Consider the following 22,922-nt stretch of genomic DNA (forward strand, 5'->3'; position numbering starts at 1 on the left):
TAGGTGTTTCTGATCTTGGCAACTCCTCTGATATAGATAGATCGGCACCCACATCATCCACTGACTGGTCCTCCGCGTCTAGAGCCTCATACCTATTGTGCAGGGGTGTCTGCGGGGGATGCGGTGGGCAAGGGAAGGGTTCTCTTGCTGCCCTGATTGTGGACTTGTTTCCACTTGTAGTTCCCCTTTAAGACCCTGCCTACATCCTGGTGGGGGGATGATACTGGATCTCTTTGATCACAGGCTCTTTCTGGTAGTTGACCCTGTTCAGGTTTCCGGGAGGTCAGAGCATGGTTCCATCAGTCTCTCTCTTGCTCGGAGTCGCTGATGCTCCTCAGTCTATCTATGTCCTCTCTTAGCTCTGCCACCAGGCCAAGCAGATAGTCCACCTGATCACACCTTACACAGTTGTTCTCTCTGCTGCCATCTGTTTCCAGTGCAAGCTGGTGGCCTCCCTGCAGCCGGAGACCTGCATGGCTGTGTGTTTTCTTGGGAGTTCAGTCTGGGTTGACACATCCTTTCTGGTTAGTGCAGAGGACAGAGCCTTCCGCCCGGTGGATGCCATGGCTACGCTCCCTCTCACCAACTGAACTTACCAAACTTACCTCTTGAGCTGGGAGAGAGTGTTATTTAGTATTTATCAGTTCATTTTTAACACAACCATATCTAAAATTATATTTACTCAACAGATCTGTGAAGCTCCTGAACCTCCCAACCAGTCTCCGACCTCACAAAATGAAAAGTCTACTTGGTCAGAATGTGTCAACCAAAAGCCCCTTCATATATTCTCCAATTATTGCGCACAGTCGTGGGGAAGAACGAAGCAAGAAAATAGGTAAGAATATTTTGCAGTATTTGCCATTGTTTTGTTGAATTAGAAAATCTTTCTTGGTCAAGGAAAGCAAACCTGAACATGACTTTCTTGTATTTGAAATAATCAGCTTTTTAGCCTGAAGTTCCGAAGGAGCAAAGCTTTGTTCTCCATGGGACAGTTCCAAATTCAAAAGAGCAAAAAAATCTCATAGATGATAAAACTGATTTTCAGAGGAGATAAACTGGTATTATTTCCTTCTCAAACAAAAGAGAAACCAGGGAAAACTTAGTTGTGACACATTCTGTTTGGCAGCAGCCAGGTTAGCCAGGTATCATGAGCGGTGCCCTGATCTACATGCACTGTAGGGGTTTCCCCTTTTCTAATAAGGGTGTCATCACGAACATGAAGAAATTAGGATGAATGAGCTGCAGTTTCTTGGACAAAAGATGCAAATCCATAGGAAATTTGCAAAATCCATTTTTCAGCGAAGCCACTGGGGTGAAGGGCTCCAGAGCGGAGGATAATGCTGGGGGACCCTTCCTAAAGTGGCAAAACTGTGGCAAAAGTACAAAGGCAAAAGTGCAGGGAGAGAGAGGGTACCCAGGCCCCTCCTCCGCCCACAGCAGTAACGAGTGAGCTCCTGACGTGCAGCAGCTCTGACTCAGCATGGGTTGGGACATGAGTGACAGCCAACGAAGACCCTCATGTACAAGAGAAGCCCGCAGGCAGAGCGAGGCCAACAGGGTGCGGGCACAGTACTTTGCGCGGGCAGGGTGCAGTCCCGCTCCTGGCTCTACAGGGTAACTCAGCTAGTGGTCATCACCCTCCAGGAGAGGACCCAGCTACGGTTTCCAATTGCCCAAAAGCCATCACCAGAAGGACTGTGGTGACCCAGGCAGAGCCCCCACACAACCATGCAGCTGTCCAGGTCTCTGGCTGCAGGGTGGGCCTGAGCCTGGCATTCGTACCGGAGGGCAGCAGAGACAACAGCTGCTTGCGGTGTGACCAGGTGAATGATCTGCTCATCCTGGTGGCAGAGCTGAGGGAGGGAGTGGAAAGGTTAAGGAGCATCAGGGAGTGTGAGAGGGAGATAGTTTGGTGGAGCCGCACCCTACCATCCCTGGGGCCAAGGCAGCGGGTGGGGGCTCCACAAGGAGCAGAGGATCCCCTACCCTCTCGCCATCAAGCAGGAGAGGACCCAAGAGACAAGGCAGAATCGAAACAAGTCCCTGCTTGGGGCGACAGGCGAATCCCCTCCTGGCCTCCCTCACCTTCCCAGCTGCCCTTACACACCAGATATGGGGCTCTGGAACCTGAGGGCCAGGCAAATGAGGATGTAGGTGAAGGTCCATCCAGGGGGTTGCCTAGGGAGAGCTGGTCAGCCCCATGCATTATGACTGCCTCTGTTAAGAAGAAAAGGAGGGTAATTGTCGTAGGCAGTTCCCTTCTGAGGGGAACAAAGGGCCCAAGATGCAGACCAGACCCATCCCACAGGGAAGCCTGATGCCTCCGTGGGGCTTGGGTCAGAGATGTTACTACGAAACTCCCTGGTCTGGTAGGGCCCTCTGATTAATCACCCGCTCTTGGTTGTGCAGGTGGGTGGTGACGAGGTTATACAGAGAATTCCAAGAGCGATCAAAAGGGACTTGAGGGCACTGGGGTGACTGGTTGAAGGATCAGGAGCACAGGTAGTGTTTTCCTCACTCCTGTCAGTGGCAGGGAAAAATACTGAAAGAAACAGGAAAACTCATTTGATCAGCACGTGGCTCAGAGGCTGGTGCCATCGGTGGTATTTTGTTTTTCTTGATCATGGGGAGGTTTCTACAGCAAGAGGCCTGCTGGTGTCAGATGGAGTTCAGCTGTCTCAAAGTGGGAAAAGGGTTCCTGCACGCGAGTTGGTAGGGCTCATTGAGATGACCTTAAACTAGGATCAAAGTTTGAAGGGGATATAACCAGGCTGACTAGAGAGGAGATGTGGTGGGAGGCTGCCTTGTGCTTAGCAACCGTGATAGGATACAGTTCTCAATTCTTGGCGAAGTAAGGAGCAGGGTCAGCAAAACCACTACCATGGGCTTCTGGAAGGCAGACTTTGCCCTGTTCAGGGCACTGGTTGGGAAATCTTGAGGGTGCAGGAGCAGGCTGTCCCCAAGTGCTGTAAGATGAACTGGTGGGGAAGACGACTGGTCTGACTGAATGTGGAGCTTCTACTGGGACTCAGGAAAAAAAGGAGAGTTTACCACTTTGGGAAGAAGGGGAGGCAACTCGAAAAGAGTACAGGGATCTCTTAGGCCATGCAGAGAGAAAACTAGAAAGGCAAAATCCCAGCTAGAACTCGATCTGGCCACTGTTGGAAGGGATAACAAAAAATGTTTTTACAAATACATTAACAACAAAACGAGAACGAAGGAGAATCTCCATCCTCTATTGGATGCAGAGGGGAAATTGCCACTGAGGATGAGGTGGAGGCTGAGGTACTTAACGCCTTCTTTGCCTCAGCCTTTAACACTCAGACCCGTTATCCCCAGGGTATTCAGCCCCTGAGCTGGAAGGCAGGGACAAGAGCAGAACAAACCCCTCATAATCCAGGAGGAAGCAGTTTATGACCTGCCGCTCCACCTGGACGCTGACAAGTCTGTGGGGCCAGATGGGATCTGCCCGAAAGTACTGAGGGAGCTGGCAGAGGTGCTCACCAAGCCACTCTCCATCATTTATCAGCAGCTCTGGTTAACGGGAGGTCCCAGGTGACTTGCCGATGTGATGCCCATCTACCAGAAGGGCTAAAGGGTGGATCCAGGGAACTACAGGCCAGTCAGCCTTACCTCAGTACCAGGGATGATGATGGAGCAGTTCATCTTGAGTGCACTCACCAGGCATGTGCAGGACAACCAGGGGATCAGGCCCAGCCAGCATGGCTTCATGAAAGGCAGGTCCTCCCTGACCAACCTGATCTCCTTCTGTGACCAGATGACCTGCCTAGTGGATGAGGGGAAGGCTGTGGATGTGTCTACCTGGACGTTAGCAAAGGCTTTGACACAGTCTCCCACAGCATCCTCCTAGGGAAGCTGGTGGCTCATGGCTTAGACAGGTGTACTCTTCATTGGGTAAAAACACTGGCTGGCTGGCTGAGCCTAGAGAGTTGTGGTGAATGGAGCTAAATCCAGTTGGTGGCCGGTCACGAGTGGAGTTCCCCAGGGCTCAGTGTTGGGGCCAGTCTTGTTTAACATCTTTGTTAATGATCTGGATGAGGGGATTGAGTGAATGACATTATGTTGCTGGAGTGTGTCCAGAGAAGGGCAACGAAGCTGATGAAGGGTCTGGAGAACAAGTCTGATGAACGGCTGAGGGAGCTGGGGTTGTTTAGCCTGGAGAAGAGGAGGCTGAGGGGAGACCTTCTCACTCTCTACAACTACCTGAAAAGGGGTTTTATTGAGGTGGGTGTTGGTCTCTCCTCTCAAGTAACAAGCAACAGGACGAGAAGAAATGGCCTCAAGCTGTGTCAGGGGAACTTCAGATTGTATATTAGGGAAAGTGTCTTTACTGAAAGAGTGGTGAGGCATTGGAACAGGCTGCCCAGAGAGGTGGTGGAGTCACCATCCCTGGGGGTGTTCAAGGGAACTGTAGATGTGGTACTTCAGGATATGGTTTAGGAGACCTGGGGGTGTTGGTTTGATGGTTGGACGTGTTGATATGTCTTTTCCAACCCTAATGATTCAATGATTGTATGATTCTATGAAACTGGACTATGGTAGTTCATCATGCAGAGAAATTTGTTTTTAATTTATTGTTGATTAATACTGTTAGACCATTGGGATGTTAAAATTGGTTTTCAGTTTATCTCTTTCAGGAGAAAAAAATGCATCTAGCTGATATCCTATTATGATTTTACTGAAACTCAGAATGATTAATAGTCTGATTAGTCAGTTTTTCTTAAATACAGTTCAGCAAAAATCAGAGAAGCCTTATAAACAATGTTTAGAATACTACAGTATTTTTCTGCTAGAGGATTATTTCATTTATTATAAATCTGTTCAGTGCAGTAATTGTGCCTTTCGAAATAGATTACAAGTCTTGTTTCTATCATGGATTAAGTTGCAAATATTGGTAGATTTTTTTTATTGGTTTTGTGTATGTGACATGCATGATAATTTTTAACGTAAGCATTAGTGTCAGTACAAAAAGGACTTGCCTGGCTGTGGAATAAATCTGATTGTAAAAACTTGTATACAGAAATTTGTAGAATGGTGTTTATATTAATTTGGGTCCTTAAGTTACTGTTTTTAGTATCGTATAATCACAAAAAAAAAAAAGTAGAAAAAAAATGTACTTTGAAAGGTCATCAGAATTTGTTAGATTTATGTATCATGCCTTGGATTGTAAGATACTAAGCATTTAGCAGGTCATTGTCAGTAATCGCTCCATCTAATTCTTCAAATAGGTAGGTCAGGAATAAGTTAGAGCCAAAACTTTTGAGTAGCACGTGCGCTCCTCAGCACCTGAACTGCATTTCCTGTCCCCTGCTCCTCGCCCCTTTCCAGCATGAATGCAGATGAGAGTGGTGGGGATCGTTCTCCAATTCCCATATTCTGTGTTTGTCTCGTTAGTGGTAGTGTATTTGCATTGCAGTGTATTGCATTGCTCTCTGTGACTCCGCCTTTCTTGCCTCTCTCCTTTTTTACTCTTTCGACGGTCCTCTGTCATCTACTTTCAAAATTAATTTTCTCAGCAGCGTAGCAACCACTTGGCTTCTTCATCTGGATTGTGCCTGGCCTGTGGAGCCAGTACTCGGAGGATCTCTCTGTATTGTTTCTTCATTGTAACCTGTGAGCCGCAGGCTTTTTCCACACAGTCTTCTAGGTTGGATGTTGGATGTAATCTGCCCATGCTGTCGATCTGATTATGATGATATCCCTCTCCTGGAGAAGAACATGCACATTTTCTATTTTGTTTTATGATGATGCATATTTTTAATAAATAATTGAAACATGAGGAATTAGGAAGTACGCAGAGGTATGGATTATTGTCTGGCAGTTTGGATGGCCATGGTTTGCTGAAGTATTACTTTGATTTCAAAGGCAAAGGACAAGAAATTAAAAAAAAAAAAAAAGATAAGAATTAAGTAAAGAAGAAGAAATTTAAAAAAATGTAGATTTGTGGGAGCATCTTAAAGTGCTTTCTCGTTGAAGAAATATTTCTTTGGAAAATGGCTCTTATTATTTCTCTTAATAATTTGTTTAAAAATTGATTCCCAATTAAATTTTCAGTGTTTAATCTCTCAGGTATACCTTGTCATGTTTTTTTCATTTAAATAAAACCTTATTGCTAATCTTGTCAGACAGTTGTATTATGCAGGATTCTTGTTCTGTGCTGGCTACAAAAGGAACCTGCACTTTTTTAAACAGTTCAAGTTAGGATTTGTTTATGTGCCGTGTGTGCCATAGGAGTTTTATATTATCCACAGCAGTTCCTCCTTTTAGGTTTTTATTTCGGCAAAGGAGATATCTGAACTGCTTGTGATCCTGTAAAGCATTTGTCTTTTCAAGTATATACAGAGTACATTTACTTCTAAAAGCCTCTAATGTTTCATTCAAAGTTTTGCAAACAAAAGAATGTAAAAAATGAAACCAGATACTTCCTTTGCAAGAAGCTGAGAAATTTAATAAACTTTGAAACTAATGAGAATATTTTAATGACATGTATTTAATTAAAAACAATGACAATAACAAATGAACTGTGTTTTTCTTACATGGAAATATATAAGCCGTATTTTGGTTAAATTACTGTTACAGCACAGCAAATCAAGCCCTGCTGCCAAACCAAAGGGAAACAAAACCCTTTAGAAAGTCTTGAGGAAATGTTCTCAGCTTTCAGCTTGATAAGCTTTTCTGATTGGAAGCAATAAATGGGATAATTATATTCTGGTTGAATTGCTTTAATAGTACGCCAGTCATGAGAAATAAACCTACTGATTTTTGACATAAAGTGTTTTTTTTTTTTTGTTTTAAAGCGCTGGTAGTCTCAAGCAGCAAGAATGTATAATATGGTTCCAATAGTAAATCTGGCAACTAATGCCATACCTATATTAGATGAGATAAATATAGCTCTTTACCTAGGGCCATATAACCTGATTACCTTTCCTTTCAAAACTTTTTCCCCCAAGGAAGCAATTCTGTAGCGTTGCCCTGGTGTCTTTTACATGGAGTAGCTAGATCTTCAGGAAAGCAAACCAGAGGCATAGTGAGATCTCTAGAAACAGGAGTGTCTTTTTGGTGGTGGTAGGGAATAGTCATGTTTTCCTGAGGGAATGAGATGATGAGATATATTTATATGTGTATGTATATATTATTTTTTCCCTCCTGCAAATAAATCACAGAAAAGCCCAGATTGGAAGGGACGTAGAAAGATCCCCTGGTCCAACCTTTCATGGGAAAGGGAGCCTAGATAAGATCATCGAGCACCTCGTCCAACTGCATGTTGAAAAGCTCTAATGATGTGGACTTCACCACGTCCCTGGGGAGGTTGTTCCAGTGAATGACACATCTCACTGTAAAAAATTTCTTTTTTATATTGTGATGAAATCTCTACCAGTACCCAAACTTGTACCCAATTGGCCTTTGTCTTCTCTAGGTGGCTCCTTGTGTAAAGGTAGCCTCCGTCCTCTTTGTAGCTGTGGAATACTGTGGTGAGATTCCCCTGAGCCTTCTCTTCTCCAGGAACAGACCTAACTCCTTCAGTCCTTCCTTCCTCATTAGGCAGGTTCTCCAGCCCTCCTCTGGATCCTCTCCAGTCTGTCTGTGTCTTTCCTGAACTGTGGGGAACAGAACTAGCCACAATACTCCAGCTGCGGCCTGACAAGGGCTGAGTGGAGTGGGATGATCACATCTCCGTCTCTGCTAGCAACGCCTTTGTTGCTGCAGCAGTGCATTGCTGACTCCGGTTCAGCTTGTTGTCCTCCAGGACCCCAGGTCCCTGTCAGCAAGGCTGCTCCCAGCAATAGTGAGATCCTGGCCTGTACTGGGCTCTTTGGTTATGTCGTCCCAGGTGCAGGACGTTACACTTGTCACAGCTTAGGACACTACCACCCCAAGTTTGTTCGATTAAGCACAATTCACCAAGTCAGCCAATCTGCTAGCGAAGATTCTCCTGCCTCTCCTCGATAGGTGGATGTGTCTCTCCTCAATACACTGTATTCGTGAAGGCCATCCCATGATCGTAGAAACCAAAACCCTGGTGACAACACCAGCCACAAAGCCAGGTACTGATCTGCATGATGCATCAGCTTCTGCCTGCACCCTGATCTCTGACTTCCAAGACAAAGCAGAAGATCCCTCAGGCACCTGTCCCTTTCACTTGTGCCCCCAGGGCTCTGGAGTCCTCCTGATCTTGCCCGGGTTTTGCTTTACCACATTGGCGCCCACATGGAAAAGAAGTAGGGGACAGTAGTCTGTGCTTTTAACTGGCTGCTGCTGCCGGCATCAGCTTTCCGCCGTTTCAGTACTCTTGTAAGGAGGCAGTTCAGGGAGTGTTGCACGCTGAGGGATGGATCCCATCTCAAAAAACTAAGAAATGAGCCCAGAATCCTTTCTTTTTGGAAGAAAAGACAAATTAAAGCATCAGATAAAACAACAGTGTGTGTTTATTTAGAGACAGTAGGATGAAATCAAGACTTCCCAAAATATTCTTCTGGTAGCTTGACTTTTAAAAAATCGCTTTTTATGTGGTTGCATTGAAAGCATTTTCAGAAAAGGCATTCCAGTCTTGTGGTCGTTCTTATATGGAAATTCATTTAGAATGACTGAAGTGCCTACTTTGCCACTCTTTGCCACTTGCCTACGTTGATATAGGTAACCATAACTGGGCTTCAGTGCTTAGATACCTTTGAAGCTCTGTACAATACCTCTTCAGAGGAGTAACTGATTCCTTTGTGGACTGCAGAATGTGTAAGACATTATGGACACTAATAAGCAGTTAAATAAATTTACAGAGCATCTCATACAGTTGTGCTTTTGAATGTTTTGTTTTAACCAACAGTTTTGCTTTTCAGGTTTCATAGTAGTATAACCTGTTAATATCTTGGAATGTATGTTTTTAATTTCCACTTGCATTAATTGGAGTTAAACATTTGCATTAAGTATATCTCCCTTGAGCTCTCCAATATTGCTCACAAAATATAATCAGATAGTAAATGATTGTGAATGTACAGTCAGAGTACAGATGGTTTCAACTGTGAACCACAATCTTAATAATCCTTTTTTTTTTTTTTTTACTGGACACTTTCTAATAACCTAGAAAAAAGTGTTAGTAACGTATGTTAAACTTTTTGAGTAAACTAGTAAAAGTTAATTCATGTATCTTATAGATTAGCTTATAGTCATGTTTTATTTAACAACTACAGTTAAACCACCTTTTGTTTATTTGGACTGCAGGCCCTCAGCTTGTATGGAGAACCTTGTCACATTCAGTTTTAAGTCTGAACATCAGGTGCATGTGGTTAACTGTGAGAAATCTGGAAGGTAGACAGGATCTTGTGGGCTGAAAAGATAATGAAGTGCTGATGTAAAATAATCTTTCTGCATTGAACAGTTCCTCAGAACTTGTGTCTCTGCTGCTGACCTCACTTTCATAAACTTCTCGTCTCCTTAAATTAAAAAAAAACAACCACCCACATTTTAAATGTGGCAGGGTGAAGTGTCTTTAAAGTTGAACCTTTGTTACTTGTAGTGAGATGCAAACTGAAAATACAGCTTATTACCTGACCTATTTTTGTTCATTGTCTTTCCTAAGTATTTTCACAAGTTACTAAATAATTTGCTTTATCATAAAGTCTCCATTTTGTGAACCTCAGAAAAATCTGAATCTGTAGATCCTAGTGTCATCTTCCCCTCCCACAGCATCTCCCAAACTACTCACTGTTTCCCAAAGAAAATTAGTTGGAGGTAACTAAGGTGGCATCTTGTTGGTGAACAGTTATTTCCTTCTTAATTTAGAATGATCTTTTATTTACTCCGTATCATCAGTTGTGTCTATATTAAGATTTGCTTCCATTATTTTTAATTTCCTTCCTCCTGTTGTGTTTATTCCTTATCTGGTTGATTTTTATCTGAGTCTTAATTATCCAAGGCAATGTGTACTCTGTACCTAACTCCAAGTATGTAGGCCTTTAAGTGTTTAACATTAAGTCTGCATTTAAGTACTGTTTTGAATTGATGCCTGAGTTAATTTTGCCAATGTGATGTTGGCACACTGGGTCTTTGGAGCGCTGTTACTGTATTAATGAACGATTCCAGTCCTTTAACCCATTGCTTTGCCTGTGATTTATAGCTCATGTCTCACAATGCACTAGAATAGGACTTGGGCTGTGAAGATTATACAGAGATGTTAATTTAGAACATAAAGAACATATAGCAGTCTGACAGTTCAGCTGATGCTACTTTTTTAAACCACTATGATTAGGTAATTCTTGCATTGATTCTATAATCATTTCACACAGATTTCCAGTGGGTCCAGGGAGATGTATGTGAAGTTCAGTTGATGGTGTACAACCCTATGCCTTTTGAGCTCCGAGTAGAAAACATGGTATGTATCTTCCTAAATCTCCCCTTTTTATTATTTTTTTCTGAAAAATTTCTCAGTGGAACTTTCAAATATGGTTTTCTATAAATAAAATAGTTTAAAAATGTGTTTAAGCCAGTACAACCTCAGTTTAACAGTGTGGTACTGTCAATTTTCTCATATTTGTTGGTAACGAGGTATTGAAACGAAAAGTCTCTGCCACTCAGAGTGTTTAAATGCTTTACCATTACTGACCTGTAGATCAATTCTGTACCTTTCTGCATTGACTAGAACCACGCTACATAATTTACATACACTGGTTTTCAAGTAATAATTATATCCCCAAACCTAATAATTAGTGTATACTTACTACTGTAATTTAAAAATCTGTATTCATCCTAGCTTTTTAAATTCCGATTTTGACCACATTTTTAAAAATCCAAGGAATTTAAATAGTTACTTCTGAGAAGCTTTACTTTGTAATAGAAGCTTCAGCTCACAGGTCTGCTGTTCCCAAGGGTGTATGTTATTTGAAAACACCGTAAGCTAAAATAATCAGGAGGGAGGAAAAAAAGGCTAAAATAGCAGAGAAGCATGTAAAGTTTGAAGGATCAAGCCCAAGCCATCTACTGCTTGAGGCGACTGTATGATATTAATTTTGTGGGCTCCTGCAGTGTGTCCTGAAACAAAGTAAATTTGTTTTTTTCCCCCCTCTATTTATGCCAATTTTTAAAAATAATGTTATCCATTTAAAGGTTAAAAGTCCTCTAACTACCAAACCAACATCATCTCCGCTCAGTCCTAATCCAGTGCTGTCCTTTATGTTCAATATTTTACCTTTAATATTGCTTTAAAAAATAAATCCCGTCTCTTAAAGCCCATTGTTCTTTTAGGCTAAATGAATCGGCGTATATTTATTTGCTTAGGACTTTTGGTTTTTTTTATCGATAGATCTACTGCAGTGGCTAGTCAAACAATTTGACCTAAATTACTGATAATATGCAACATATAATAAAGTGTTTTTCCACAGGAAATGAACATGCCCAAAGATTGTGCTTATAGCATAATAAAATTCATTCCTGGAGGCTAATGCACTGGTTTCTTCAGCAGCATCTAGTCTAACCCTCACAGAAGTATTCCAAATTGGTAGGAATGAATAGAAAAAGTAATTGTAACGCCGTGCATGAGGAAGGACCCTATATAGGAATTGATTTATTTAAGAACGTTTTGATTTATAGTCTAATTTGTATTGTGTAAGTAATGATGCAATTATATATTTAAAAAAACTGGGTTTGGATAATTTCTTAATTAGGAAATTTCTTATGAGTGCTTACATACACTTAAGAACTCAGAATACAGTTATTTGCCTAGATGTGCTCTTCATCCATTCCCTGAGCAAATTAATTGTAGTAGTGTGAATACTTCTTTTTACTGGTAACATCATAAAGTTCTGTCTTTGAATTAATAATGAATTTCAGTTTCATTGGTAAGCAAAAGAGGAAGCAGGCATGCAAACTAGATACAAATAATTGAAGTGATTAACGTAATTCTTTAGTCAGTGCTCCATAAATAGAGTGCTTTGAGAAATTCTGCTGTGCGGTAATGTCATCTCGTTGGTAGAAATTACTTGATTTTGCTTGATTTGTCTGTGGTATCAAGACTGTAGCCAGCAAGTTGAGGAAAGTAATTATTCCCCTCAATTTGGCATTTGAGAGACAATGTCTTTAGAACCGAGCCCAGTTTTGAGCTCCTCGTACAATAGAAATATTGACATGCTGGTATCGGTCCAGCAGAATTGCCAAGATGATTGGCGGGCTGGAGCATATGACAGATGAGGACAGGTTCAAAGAGCTGCATCTGTTCAGTTTCTAGAAGAATACTGGGGTAATAATTCCTATTGCTTTCCTCGATCCCAATCTGGGAAGGTGCAGTGGAAATGGAGCCAGGCTCTTCCCAGAGGTGCCCAGCGTAAGGGTGAGAATCAGAGAGCACCCTGCAGCAATGGAAAGCTTGCCTAACAAAAAATACCCTTTTTCCTATCACAAGGGTGATCGTATACGGGAACTCGTTGCCCAGAGAGAACGTAGGATCTCCATCTTCAGAAATCTTTGAAACTTGAGTGTATAGGACAGTGAAAAACCTGAACTACCATCAGAGTTGGCCCTATTTTGAGCAGTGGGCTGGGCAAGAGGACCGCCAGCTTCTCCTTCCAGCCTGAATTGATTTTCCAGTCTCATCTGTGAGCTTTCTAGCATGTGGGAATAGTTATTACTTTACCACAAGAATAAACTCTTTTGTTTTTATTTTAATAATTCAAAACGTTGTTTAATATTTTAAAATGTTTTATTATTAACATGTACTCATGCCTGCAGTCCGCATGCTCCCTTCTTGTCTGATTTCTCATGATGTATCACATTCTTTCATATTACTTGGTCTCACAGAATCATTCTCATAGCAAGCGTATTCTTTCCTGTCATTTAGTAGCAGTTTCAGCTTGTTTGTCTCACAACTTTTTTCCTTCTGTCTGACTCAGCACCTTACCTTTGCGGTATGACTCCTCGCTCAGGCTTGTTTCCAGTGGCTGGCAGTTCTCTCTGAGTTCTCCATTGCTTGATTTCCTTTGCTTTTACCCTTCTCATGTTTCACCAGTCATCAACATGTAACTGTCCTGAAATATATAGTCTTTTTTTTTTTTTCTAATTTTCTCTTTCCCTTGTCTTTCAGTTCATGATTTGTTGTTCTGTTCGCTTACTCATTTCATGTAAATGAATGCTGGAAGCATTGATCCAAACTTTTATCATGATACCCTTCCTAATGTGTCTTCCTGTTTATTATGGCTGAAAGTTGTGATGGCAGACAACTAGTACTGAGCACAAGTTGTGAGGCAAATGTTTCCTCATGGAAGGGCTTCTCTAGCTTTTTTTATTATTTAAAGTATTCATGCTAAGTACATGTAGTTTAGTTGACGTACGCGTAAGTAAAAGAATGAATTTCTAGAGCTGACATGAGACTGGCGAGACAAGACTTTGATCAGTGTTGCTCAGACGATAAGCTCCATACAGTCTGAAAAGTTGATTTTTTTGTTGTTTTATTTAATTGCTCTCAGAGCTCTTTGCCCATCTTTTGTTGTTCTTGCTCTTTATTCCCTCTCATGCATATTCATGATTTGGGACTCTATTTAGATACCTATTCTTCATGCATGTCCCACTTCTGTACTACTTTTCCTAATTCATGTTTTTGTTTCGTCGATGTAGTTAGAAGGCTGATCCATTGAAAGGTGCAACAGCATCTGTAAAATGACAAACAAAAGTGTTTAATCATGGAATGTGGAGGTGATTAGGTCCAATAACTGTGTATTTTAGTCAATAAGCGAAGTAGGAGAGATCATAGGGGTGACCAGATGAAGTGCTTTAATAAAACTTAGTGGGTACCTTAAATCAACAGAGTGAGAGAGAGACAAAAATGAGCCCAACTGGCTTTGACTGCAACGGCTTAGACAGAATATCTTTCCTATCCTGGTGGTGGAGCTGAAGTTAACAGGAGATGTGATATTCAGCTGTAAATAAGTATATATAACACTTTACTTTTTTTCCCCAGGAATATTGATTTCTGTATAGACTTGTTCAGGTATGTGAATGATAGCTTCTATCTCTTTTGCAGTTATTAAGCCTTTTTTGTGTCCAGAAAAAAATGACCTTCAGATTTCAGGCCTTCAAAAAACCCCAGAAATTCTGAGAAATCTCTGATGGATTTAGTCTGTATCTTGGGACAAGTGTTTAAGGCAGTAAATCATGGTACAGTCTAGTGAGATCTACTATTAAAATAAAATGCACGTGAAGCTGCACTGTAAAGTGTGTTAAGTCCTCTGAGATTTTTACTTTTTCTTCTTTGTTTCTCAAGTTTCATATTAAAGAGAAAAAAAAACCTGAGAAATTTTGAGGCTTATGAATTCTTTGAATCACTTATTGAGTGAAACCATTTTTTCTGCACTTACTGTAGAAAATATAGCTGTGGTTGTAAGGCGGCTACAATATATACTGAGAAGGGTAAACTGTATTGAATAATTGAATAATATTGAGAAACTAAAAAATACTACGCCAAAACACAGGGGAAATGTAGTTTATAGTATTAAAAGCTCATTATTCAAAAAGAAAGTCTTCTGTAGTTCTCCTTCTGTTTGGAATGTTGTGTTTATTTGAAGACAATTTAAGTGTGATAGTTTGATTAATGATGGTAGAAGAATGGCTGTTATATTTTGTTTTTGTAAACTTCAGTCTATACTAGACCAAGAGCTGTATGTTGATGTTTAAAAATACCATCTAAATTTTTGATAAATCTTTATGTATAATCAGCCCATAATTTAGCTTATGATCTTTTAAATTGTTTCCGCAAACCGCTCCTTAGTGAGTTCACATCTTTGTGCTGTTTCTGCCATCTTGAGAAAATATTTACTTACTGATAGATGACAGTTAATTGAAGCTGTATTGGGCAAGGATGTAGACAAAGCAGGTGAGGGCGAAGGATAAAAAACCGTGTTAGGTGTTTTCTAGGTCTGCCTAAAATAATCTTACTAGAAACAGTAGGGAAAAATTTCCTTTTAAATAAATACTTGACAGTTTTTGTGTAAAGTATTTGACCACATTGTATCAAGTTTGTTCAATGTGAAAACTACTTTGGATGGCAGCGTTACTTTACAAAAAGGGTAACTGCATTTCAGGATTGGTAAGTAAGCCTAAAACAAGCAGTTACATACTCCTGTTGTTTTAACAGCATCCCCAAATGCTGCCATTTATATACAAGTTCTTTTGTTTCTCTAGAACTAAATCGAAGTTCGAAGTGATTGAAAGACATGCCCTGATAATAGCGTGCATATATTCACTTAAAATAAGGTAGACGACTGAAGGGAAAAGAAATCTAACACTTATTTCCTCTTTTTTGTTTTTTAATATTTTTACTTTTTTTTGTGTGTGTGTCTGATGGGTTTAGGTAAAGGATATGGCAGTATTTCAGCTTTCATTTGATTGTCACTGTTAATCTAAAAACGTTTTGGGCACCAGAGGGCAATGTCGGGCAAATATTGCCGAACTCTGCTCTCCAGCAAATAGCAATATTGAAACTTGTCTTTCAGACATACTAGATATGTCATTGTCTTTTACACTTACTTGTGTGGGTGAACTTTTAAGGGTGAGTATCTTGATTTCAGTCTATGTCTGGAACTCCGAAGCCTAGTTGAGGTTTATTCTTGTGTTTGTTTTTTTAATTCCATTTCAGTGAGTTTTAATGTTTTCTTAATATCTTTACTTTTAAAATCTTGAAGTTTTACTGAATAGTAAAACTCTAATAGTGAGAGAAATGAATGCTGTATTCTCCTTCGTGTGATAATACACTTGAGGCTCTTTTATTTCTATTTCAGGCATAGCATGTGCTTAGTGCAGGTGTTTTGGCATTTCCCTTAAGTTTGTTCTCTAGAGAAGCTCTTTGTTTTCATGGTTTTTGTTGTTAGAGAAGAGACCAAGAATGCATTCTTAGTGCATTACGAGAAAAATACATTGTGCTGAGTACTTCTTTTGCTTCAGCAGTTATCTGTGATCCACATGCTGTGTTTGTGATCAGCATGATCTAAGGTGTCATTTTGATGTAATTTCAGGGGTTAGGGACCAATGTTCACTGTATATAGCCACTTTTTTTCTCTACTGTTATTAAATCATTTTAATATTAGCAATTTCTCGTACTAGCAACTCTTCTTTCTTGTCCATAAGCACATGCATATTTTGGGTGATTGTACTCCAGATGCATCTGTGTGCCTTTTTGATCTTGATGTTTGTCTGGATTTTGTCTGCTGTTACCATACTCAGTTTAATTCCTTTGGTGAGAAAGATGCTTTCTCTGACAGCTGGGTTGCGTTCATTGCTTTTCCTGAGCCATGACCATTAGCCTTTAAAAATATTACCATTGATTTATTTAATTCTTCGCAGTTCATTTCCCTATTTTTTCCCCTCCACAGTTGAGATCTTTAGTTTTTTCAGGTTGATTTGGCTCTGGTCTATTCTAAGCCTCAATTCCCTTCAATGAGGGAACTCACTGGTGTCATAGATCAAAACTCTCACTGGGCTGTGAGGTTTTGACTGGCAGTTTTAAGGTCGTATGGCAGCCTGCGTATGTGCACGCTTGGCTACCTTAGATGCATTTCTCAGCACTCTGCTGGTTTATGCCCTGCCTTGAGGTTACATTTTCCTTTACAGGAACATAAAAGGCTTTCAGGGAAATGTCCCCCCTCAATCCAGCTTGAGAGTGGAGGATGTCTAATTGCTGGGATGTATTAAGTAAGAGCACAAGTCCGGTATATATTGCAAGAAGTGAAATTAATGTATGAATCTATGTCCTGACGTCCAGCTTGATTACAAATGGGAGGCAGAGGAGTAAGAAAGTGGGAAAAAGCTGTATTTACTCATTGCTTCCCTCTCCTCCTTGGAGGAAAACTGGGCTAATTAGGACCCTGTCGTAATGAGGAGCTTCCCATATTTCAGAAAAGTGACCTGAATATGGTTTTGCAACGATGTTGTTATTTCTTAGTGATGCATGTGTGTTTATAGGCATTTGATACACTGGCTAATTTGGGGGGTAGCTAGGAATGGAGAAATAACAATGTGGATTAACTGTTACAAGGTAACTCCAGTGTAGTATTAGGGGAAAGTCTGAACTGGAAAGGCTTTCCAGTTCAACCCCTGCATGAATTTACCTAACCCCTTCTTAGAGACTGCCACTGAGGGGAATTCCAAAAATCCCTAGACAAACATGCTGGGATGGTTAATGTGGAGTTGGCTCTGCTTCAGAGTAGGAAGATGAGTTAGTTCTGTTTATGTACACTTGCTATAGCTGATGCTAAACGAGACATTGGTGGGGTTTTTTGTCATTGATTTTTTTAAGTCCTTGGATGAAAGTATTTAGTTGAGGTGAATCCTGAATAATTGAAATGTATATTTGACCAAGTGATAGTTCAGCGCTTTTGGGACTGAAATAATCTTACAAAGCCTTCTGCACCTGTTTTAAAAGTGAGTTTCAGAGCGTTTATGATTTGCTTCAGCCAAAGCAAAAGCGGAATGATTATGATGAAGACTGAGGCTAAGCCAGTACTGAAGTGTGAATGTTCACCCTATTTCTGTGGGGTGAATACCACCAGAAAGCTTCATATTCAGTCACATGCAATCATTCATGTTGCATCATATCTAAAATTAGTTTGTGTTATCTAGTTATTGCAATGATTATAATTATTTTGATCTCTTTACTCTGAAGTATTGCACGGTATATTTCCCAAGAGTGCAAACAAGGGCTGCTTAAGCTCCCAGCTGCATAAATGTACCTGTTTGAGAAGTAGTGACCAAGCTTGCATTTATGAAGTGGAATAAAAAAGCATCAGTGCTCCGATACGTTGGGTGGTGAATGCACAGGAGTTCAGAATTCATTTCTGCTTGCTTTTTTGTGGATTGTTTCAGACAGCTGAAATCTCCATGTGAAACTGAGGGAAAACTAAAATTTGGTAGAAGTGAGGGTGTGACATGGTATTTTCTTACAACCCAAGTGAAATGACATTGAATTTTGTGCAATATTAGAGAACGATAACTCACTAACACACCTTTCCACAAAGCAAGAATAGCTTTGATTGAATTAGGTGTTGTCTCAACAGTGTCAAGTCTGCAAAGAATTAATCACTAGAACGAAAGGTTTTTTTAGCTTTTGAGTATATGATAATCTTGACTTCAGACCTTCAGTAGAAGAGAAATCAAGAACCTGACAAACATGTCTAGTTTGCTTTCTTAAGCTTCTGGTGTGTTTAGGACTTTGCTGTTAAAAATCTCAGGTGCAAAGCATTTATTTAGTCATTATGTAGTGTGTACATAAAAGACAGTTGTTTGTTAATTTTCCAGAAGGCACGCTGCCTTCTGAGGAGGGAAGAAATTCTGATAACGGCTTTTAATTTAGTTCAGTCTTTGACTGCTAGTGGGTTGATTTTGGTTAATATCTAGGAAATGCATGAAGAAGACTTGCTGGTGGTTAGTCCCAATGCAAATCGGGCCATTAAGACTTAATGTACAGGAAAGGTCAAGTTTCAGTCATTGGCTGGGTTATTGCGTTGGTGCCATTTGTGTTTAAGTACTTGTTATACAAGTATCAATTTTCCTAATTTCTAATTGAGAACTAGAAATGTAAGAGGGCTAGTCTGCCTTTTACAGCTGGCATGAGTGTTGGAGGTGCACCACTGAAAACCCAATTGAATTAAATCTAGGCAATCAGATGTTTTCAAAGGAAAGCAATGCTGGTATTCTGGCACTATGCAGGTAACGCTGCTGCTTCTTAAACTTCTTGTTGAGTCTTCAGTCTCTTTGTGGTTTTCTGTGGCTCAGACCATGAATTTTTTCATCTGCCTTTACAAAAATAGTATCTACCTCTTCCCTAGAGTTTTGAGTTCCTGGGAAGCATCCTCATGGAGCTGAGGTTTAATCCAGTTGCACTTAGTGTATTAATGGATGGAGATATTTGGATGGCATCTTTATTAAAAAATAAAAATAAAAATCTGTGTGTATAGAAAAGCAGCTGGTAACTTAGACTTACGTCCTTTGCAATGTTAACTTTCTTGCTTGTAATAGTATGTTCTGTGTTCAGGCATCCTAAATTCATTAACCAAGCTTAAACCCCCCAACAATCTGCTAAGGACAATAATGCTGTGTTTAAAAGTTTTTGAAAATAATTTTTTTCCCTTCATTTCTTGTTTTGTCCCATGTTTTAAATTTAGGATGCTAAGATATTTCTCTGACATACACTAAGGGAGTAAATCATACAGTCTAACTGCAGGCATCTAGGCTTGATAGAGGGTCGATTTAGCAAAGTGGACGTCTTATTTCAACTCACTGAGATGCTTAGGTTGGATAGTAAAGCTAGACTTGCTCTATTATCTGTAAATACTGCAATTTTTTTTCTCCCCATAGATAAATACTTTCTGTCCAGGACCTTTAATTAAAGCTAAGCAAGAGCTGCTATTGGTGTTTCATTTCCACTGCCCAAAATACAAGCAAATATATAAGTAAGGTCACAGGTACAATTAAATGTAGGTACAAAACAACACCATGCAGATGATACCACTCATTCTTTTTAATGTGCTTGGGTATAAACTTGTACTGGTTTGTCACACATCGTTCCCACCACAGATCCCAAATACAAGCCTTGCCGTAATTCTAGAAGGATGCTTCAGTCACTGAAACTTAAACACCAAAATAACTGCTATAAGCAAACTGGAATAAATTGTAAAAGTTTAGGTGAGGTAATGCAAAGGATTAAAATGTAAGTATATGTCATAAAAATGTAAGTGTATATCATAAAGGGATTTATCTATGTAATATGACTTTTTCAGGGTCTCTTGACAACAGGAGTAGAATTCGAATCTCTTCCTGCAGCTCTTTCTCTACCTGCAGAATCTGGTCTCTACCCAGTAACTCTTGTTGGTGTTCCTCAAACTACTGGACAGATCACTGTCAATGGTAAGGGATGTCTTCAGTCATTCTCTTCCTAGCAAAACAACCATGTGCTTTACATCTCGGTGGATTACATGTTTGTATGACACACATATATTTGCCACTCTGAATCCTCCTCAGTAAGTAAAAGAAAAAACAAAATAATAGAAGAAATCTGTTTTCTATACTAGACTTCATTAAAAACATAGCCTGAAAAATCGCTCGGTTGTAACAGCAGTAATGAACATATATTTACTATATCTCGCGTATGAGAGGAAAGGCATAATGAGCTCAAACTCCCCTTTATTAATGCTTTCATTTGGAAAGCTGCTGAGGAGGATTACTTGAACTTTTTTATGAGAATGCAGAAGATAATCTTGCAGTTCGTTTTTCTTAATTAATCGTGTTCATGTAAGATTACAGAATTTTTTTGCAGATTGCTTCTGTAGAAACAACTTAACCAATGTGTGTAGTCTGTTGCAGTTGAGATATCATTTCATTAATAAGCCTAAATAAAATTGTGTTTGTAGTAAGTAAAGAGAATTAAAGAGCTTTTGTAGAGAACGAGCAGATCAGTCTCCTAGGAAAGGAGGTATATGTGAAGATGATAAATTCCACAAGAAGTAGGACCAAATCATCTTACCAAAACACAATTTTAGGTACGTGTTCCTGGAGTACAGAGTTAGAGTACAAGAACCATTTTGATAAGCACCAAAAGAAGATGGCTTTGAACTCGAAGAAACTGTTCTCACTGTGTTTTTCTTCAGTGCTTTTGTGTCTGCTCATAAAATGATTCTTTACTTGATTTTTTTCCTCCCCCCAGAAACCATTTCAGTAAATACAGAATAGCATCAAAGCATTCAGGACATTTGTGCTCTAGTTGTTGGCTTTTAGTTTCACATACTAAAAATGTATTGCAAGTAGAGGAGTTGATTTCTGACTTGGCGGCTGTTTTTGTGCCAACATATCAATTTTTCCTTCAAATATCGCTTGTATATATTGCCTGGTAAGGAATTGGTGTAGAGGTACTTTCCTACTAAATTAAACTTTCAGAGGATAAGCTGTGTGTGTATGCACGTATGCATATATATACTTCTTTTTCCTAATTCACTTCCTTTAGGATTCTTTTTTTCCTTCGTTTCTGGATGCAGTTGAGACTGTCAGAAAAATATTTTAGAGGAAATAAGGAACTGTTAACATACACTGAAGGATAACAAGTTTTATGTGCATCACTGGGTTAGGTGATGTCGTATAAAATGGTGGTCTCTATTCTATGGCTCATCATGTTGATCTTGTAAAGGATTCTACAGAACTTACCACAACGTGTGGTAGAAATCATGGACTCTTATTTTTTTTTTAGTTTACATGTCGCAGATAGAAAGGCATATAGGTGTGTTGTTTGTATGTTATCATGTAGTTATAAATGGTATTTAGGGGGATTGAAAACATTTTCCCTATTTTGTGTCCTGAGAAGATTCTTCTGTAGAGGTGGTGGTGGTTTGGGTAGCAGAAATACTGGTACGATCGGACAAGTAAGCTTAGTTCTTTTTGACCTTTCACGAAACAGAAAAATTCACAACATACTGGTGTTTTCTTCTAAAAATCAGGTTACCATACTTCAGTTTTTGGAGTCTTCAGTGATTGCCTTCTGGACAATCTGCCAGGAGTGAAGACCAATGGCTGTACCGTTGAAGTCATTCCAGCTTTGCCAAGGCTGCAGATCAGTACCTCCCTTCCAAGGTGAGAAACGGAATTAAATGAGGATTTTACTTGGTCGGATTTAAGCATTAGTCACATGCTGAATAAAAACTCCTTCATCAGAGTATATAATCAGTGCTTTAGAAAAACAAGACTTAAACTATATCTGTGCTATTTACTTTAGAATATAAATCTAAGGTTTTTGTTTTACTGCTTGAAACCTTGGAATTCTATAGAAAATATTTTGAGATTTAATTAACTGAGGGAGTGTAATGGTTATTCATTATTAAAGTCATAGTTTTAAAAGACTGAATCCTTTAAATGTTCATAAAATCTTGAAATAAAGAGGTAGTCCATGGAACAGTGTAGGTGTGAAAGGGCGCCTCTGGAGTGTATCTGGTCCAGGACCTTGCTCAAAGCAGGGCCAGCTTTGACAAGTGATAGGCTTAGATCAGGTTGCCCAGGGCACGATCTAGTTAAGTTTTAATATGTCCATGGGTGGTGTTTCCACCACCTCTGTGGGAAATCAGTTCCAACGTCTGACCCCAGTCACAAGAGTAAAAATCACCCCTTCTTCTTTTTCTCAAACTGAGCAAACCCAGCTCTTTGAACCCGTCCTTGTAAGTTGTGTGCTCTAGCCTCCTCATCATTTTGATAATCCTCTTCTGGACTTGCTCCAATATATCAGTATTTCTGTTGTTCAGGAGGGGCCCAAACTTGATACTGTCCTACAGAAACAGTATGTTTAAGAGGTACAGGAAAACTCAACTACAATGACTTCCTTATACACACACCGAAGTAGTAGTGTGGGTTTTTTGTGGGTTTTTTTTTGAGCTTTCTTTTGTGAAGAATGTGGCTGACTAATTCCACGATTTTAGAGCGAGCTGGTAAGGCACTGATTCAGTTCAATTTTGGAACTTTTCAAGGCTCAAGAGCATTCACCTACTAAGCTGCATGTTGATTATTGTATCTTGGAGTCTTCCCATCTATCTACTGTTTTGCAAATAGTTGTAAAATTACAGAGTTTCACTTTTTTTTTTTTTAATTTTTAAAAATATTTCTTTTAGCTATTAATCAGGAAACAGCATTTTGTTACTTACTGCCTTGATAGGTCAAGTACTACAGGGATTGGTCTGTTGATTGGAAGATCTAGGCTCCATTTATGACCCTTAGTAGGATGATCATCAGTACTGTATGACAAAAAGAGATTTATATGAATAGATACATACATTTTTTTGGTGTGTTCTTCAGCGTGGTTTGCTTAGTAAGGCAAAGGAACCAGTTTGGTTCTGATTTTTGCATAGCGAATTCTACTTTTCTAATATGGAATGGGCTGTGTCAATGGCATTGTATTA

The 22,922-nt window shown here is 39.8% G+C and overlaps 1 protein-coding gene across 9 annotated transcripts in view; it reads left to right on the top strand.

The window, feature by feature from the left end:
• The window catches only part of TRAPPC9 (trafficking protein particle complex subunit 9), a 534,676-nt gene that overhangs the window by 69,984 nt on the left and 441,770 nt on the right, over nt 1–22,922 (top strand). For all 9 annotated transcript variants that reach the window (XM_064442029.1, XM_064442032.1, XM_064442034.1 and 6 more), the window contains 4 exons: nt 690–835; nt 10,302–10,387; nt 19,770–19,896; nt 21,477–21,609. In XM_064442029.1, the coding sequence (XP_064298099.1) occupies nt 690–835; nt 10,302–10,387; nt 19,770–19,896; nt 21,477–21,609 (492 nt within the window). The remainder of the gene's footprint in view (nt 1–689; nt 836–10,301; nt 10,388–19,769; nt 19,897–21,476; nt 21,610–22,922) is intronic.

Source organism: Phalacrocorax carbo, chromosome 2 (assembly GCF_963921805.1).
Source record: "Phalacrocorax carbo chromosome 2, bPhaCar2.1, whole genome shotgun sequence".
In the NCBI taxonomy this organism is placed as follows: domain Eukaryota; kingdom Metazoa; phylum Chordata; class Aves; order Suliformes; family Phalacrocoracidae; genus Phalacrocorax; species Phalacrocorax carbo.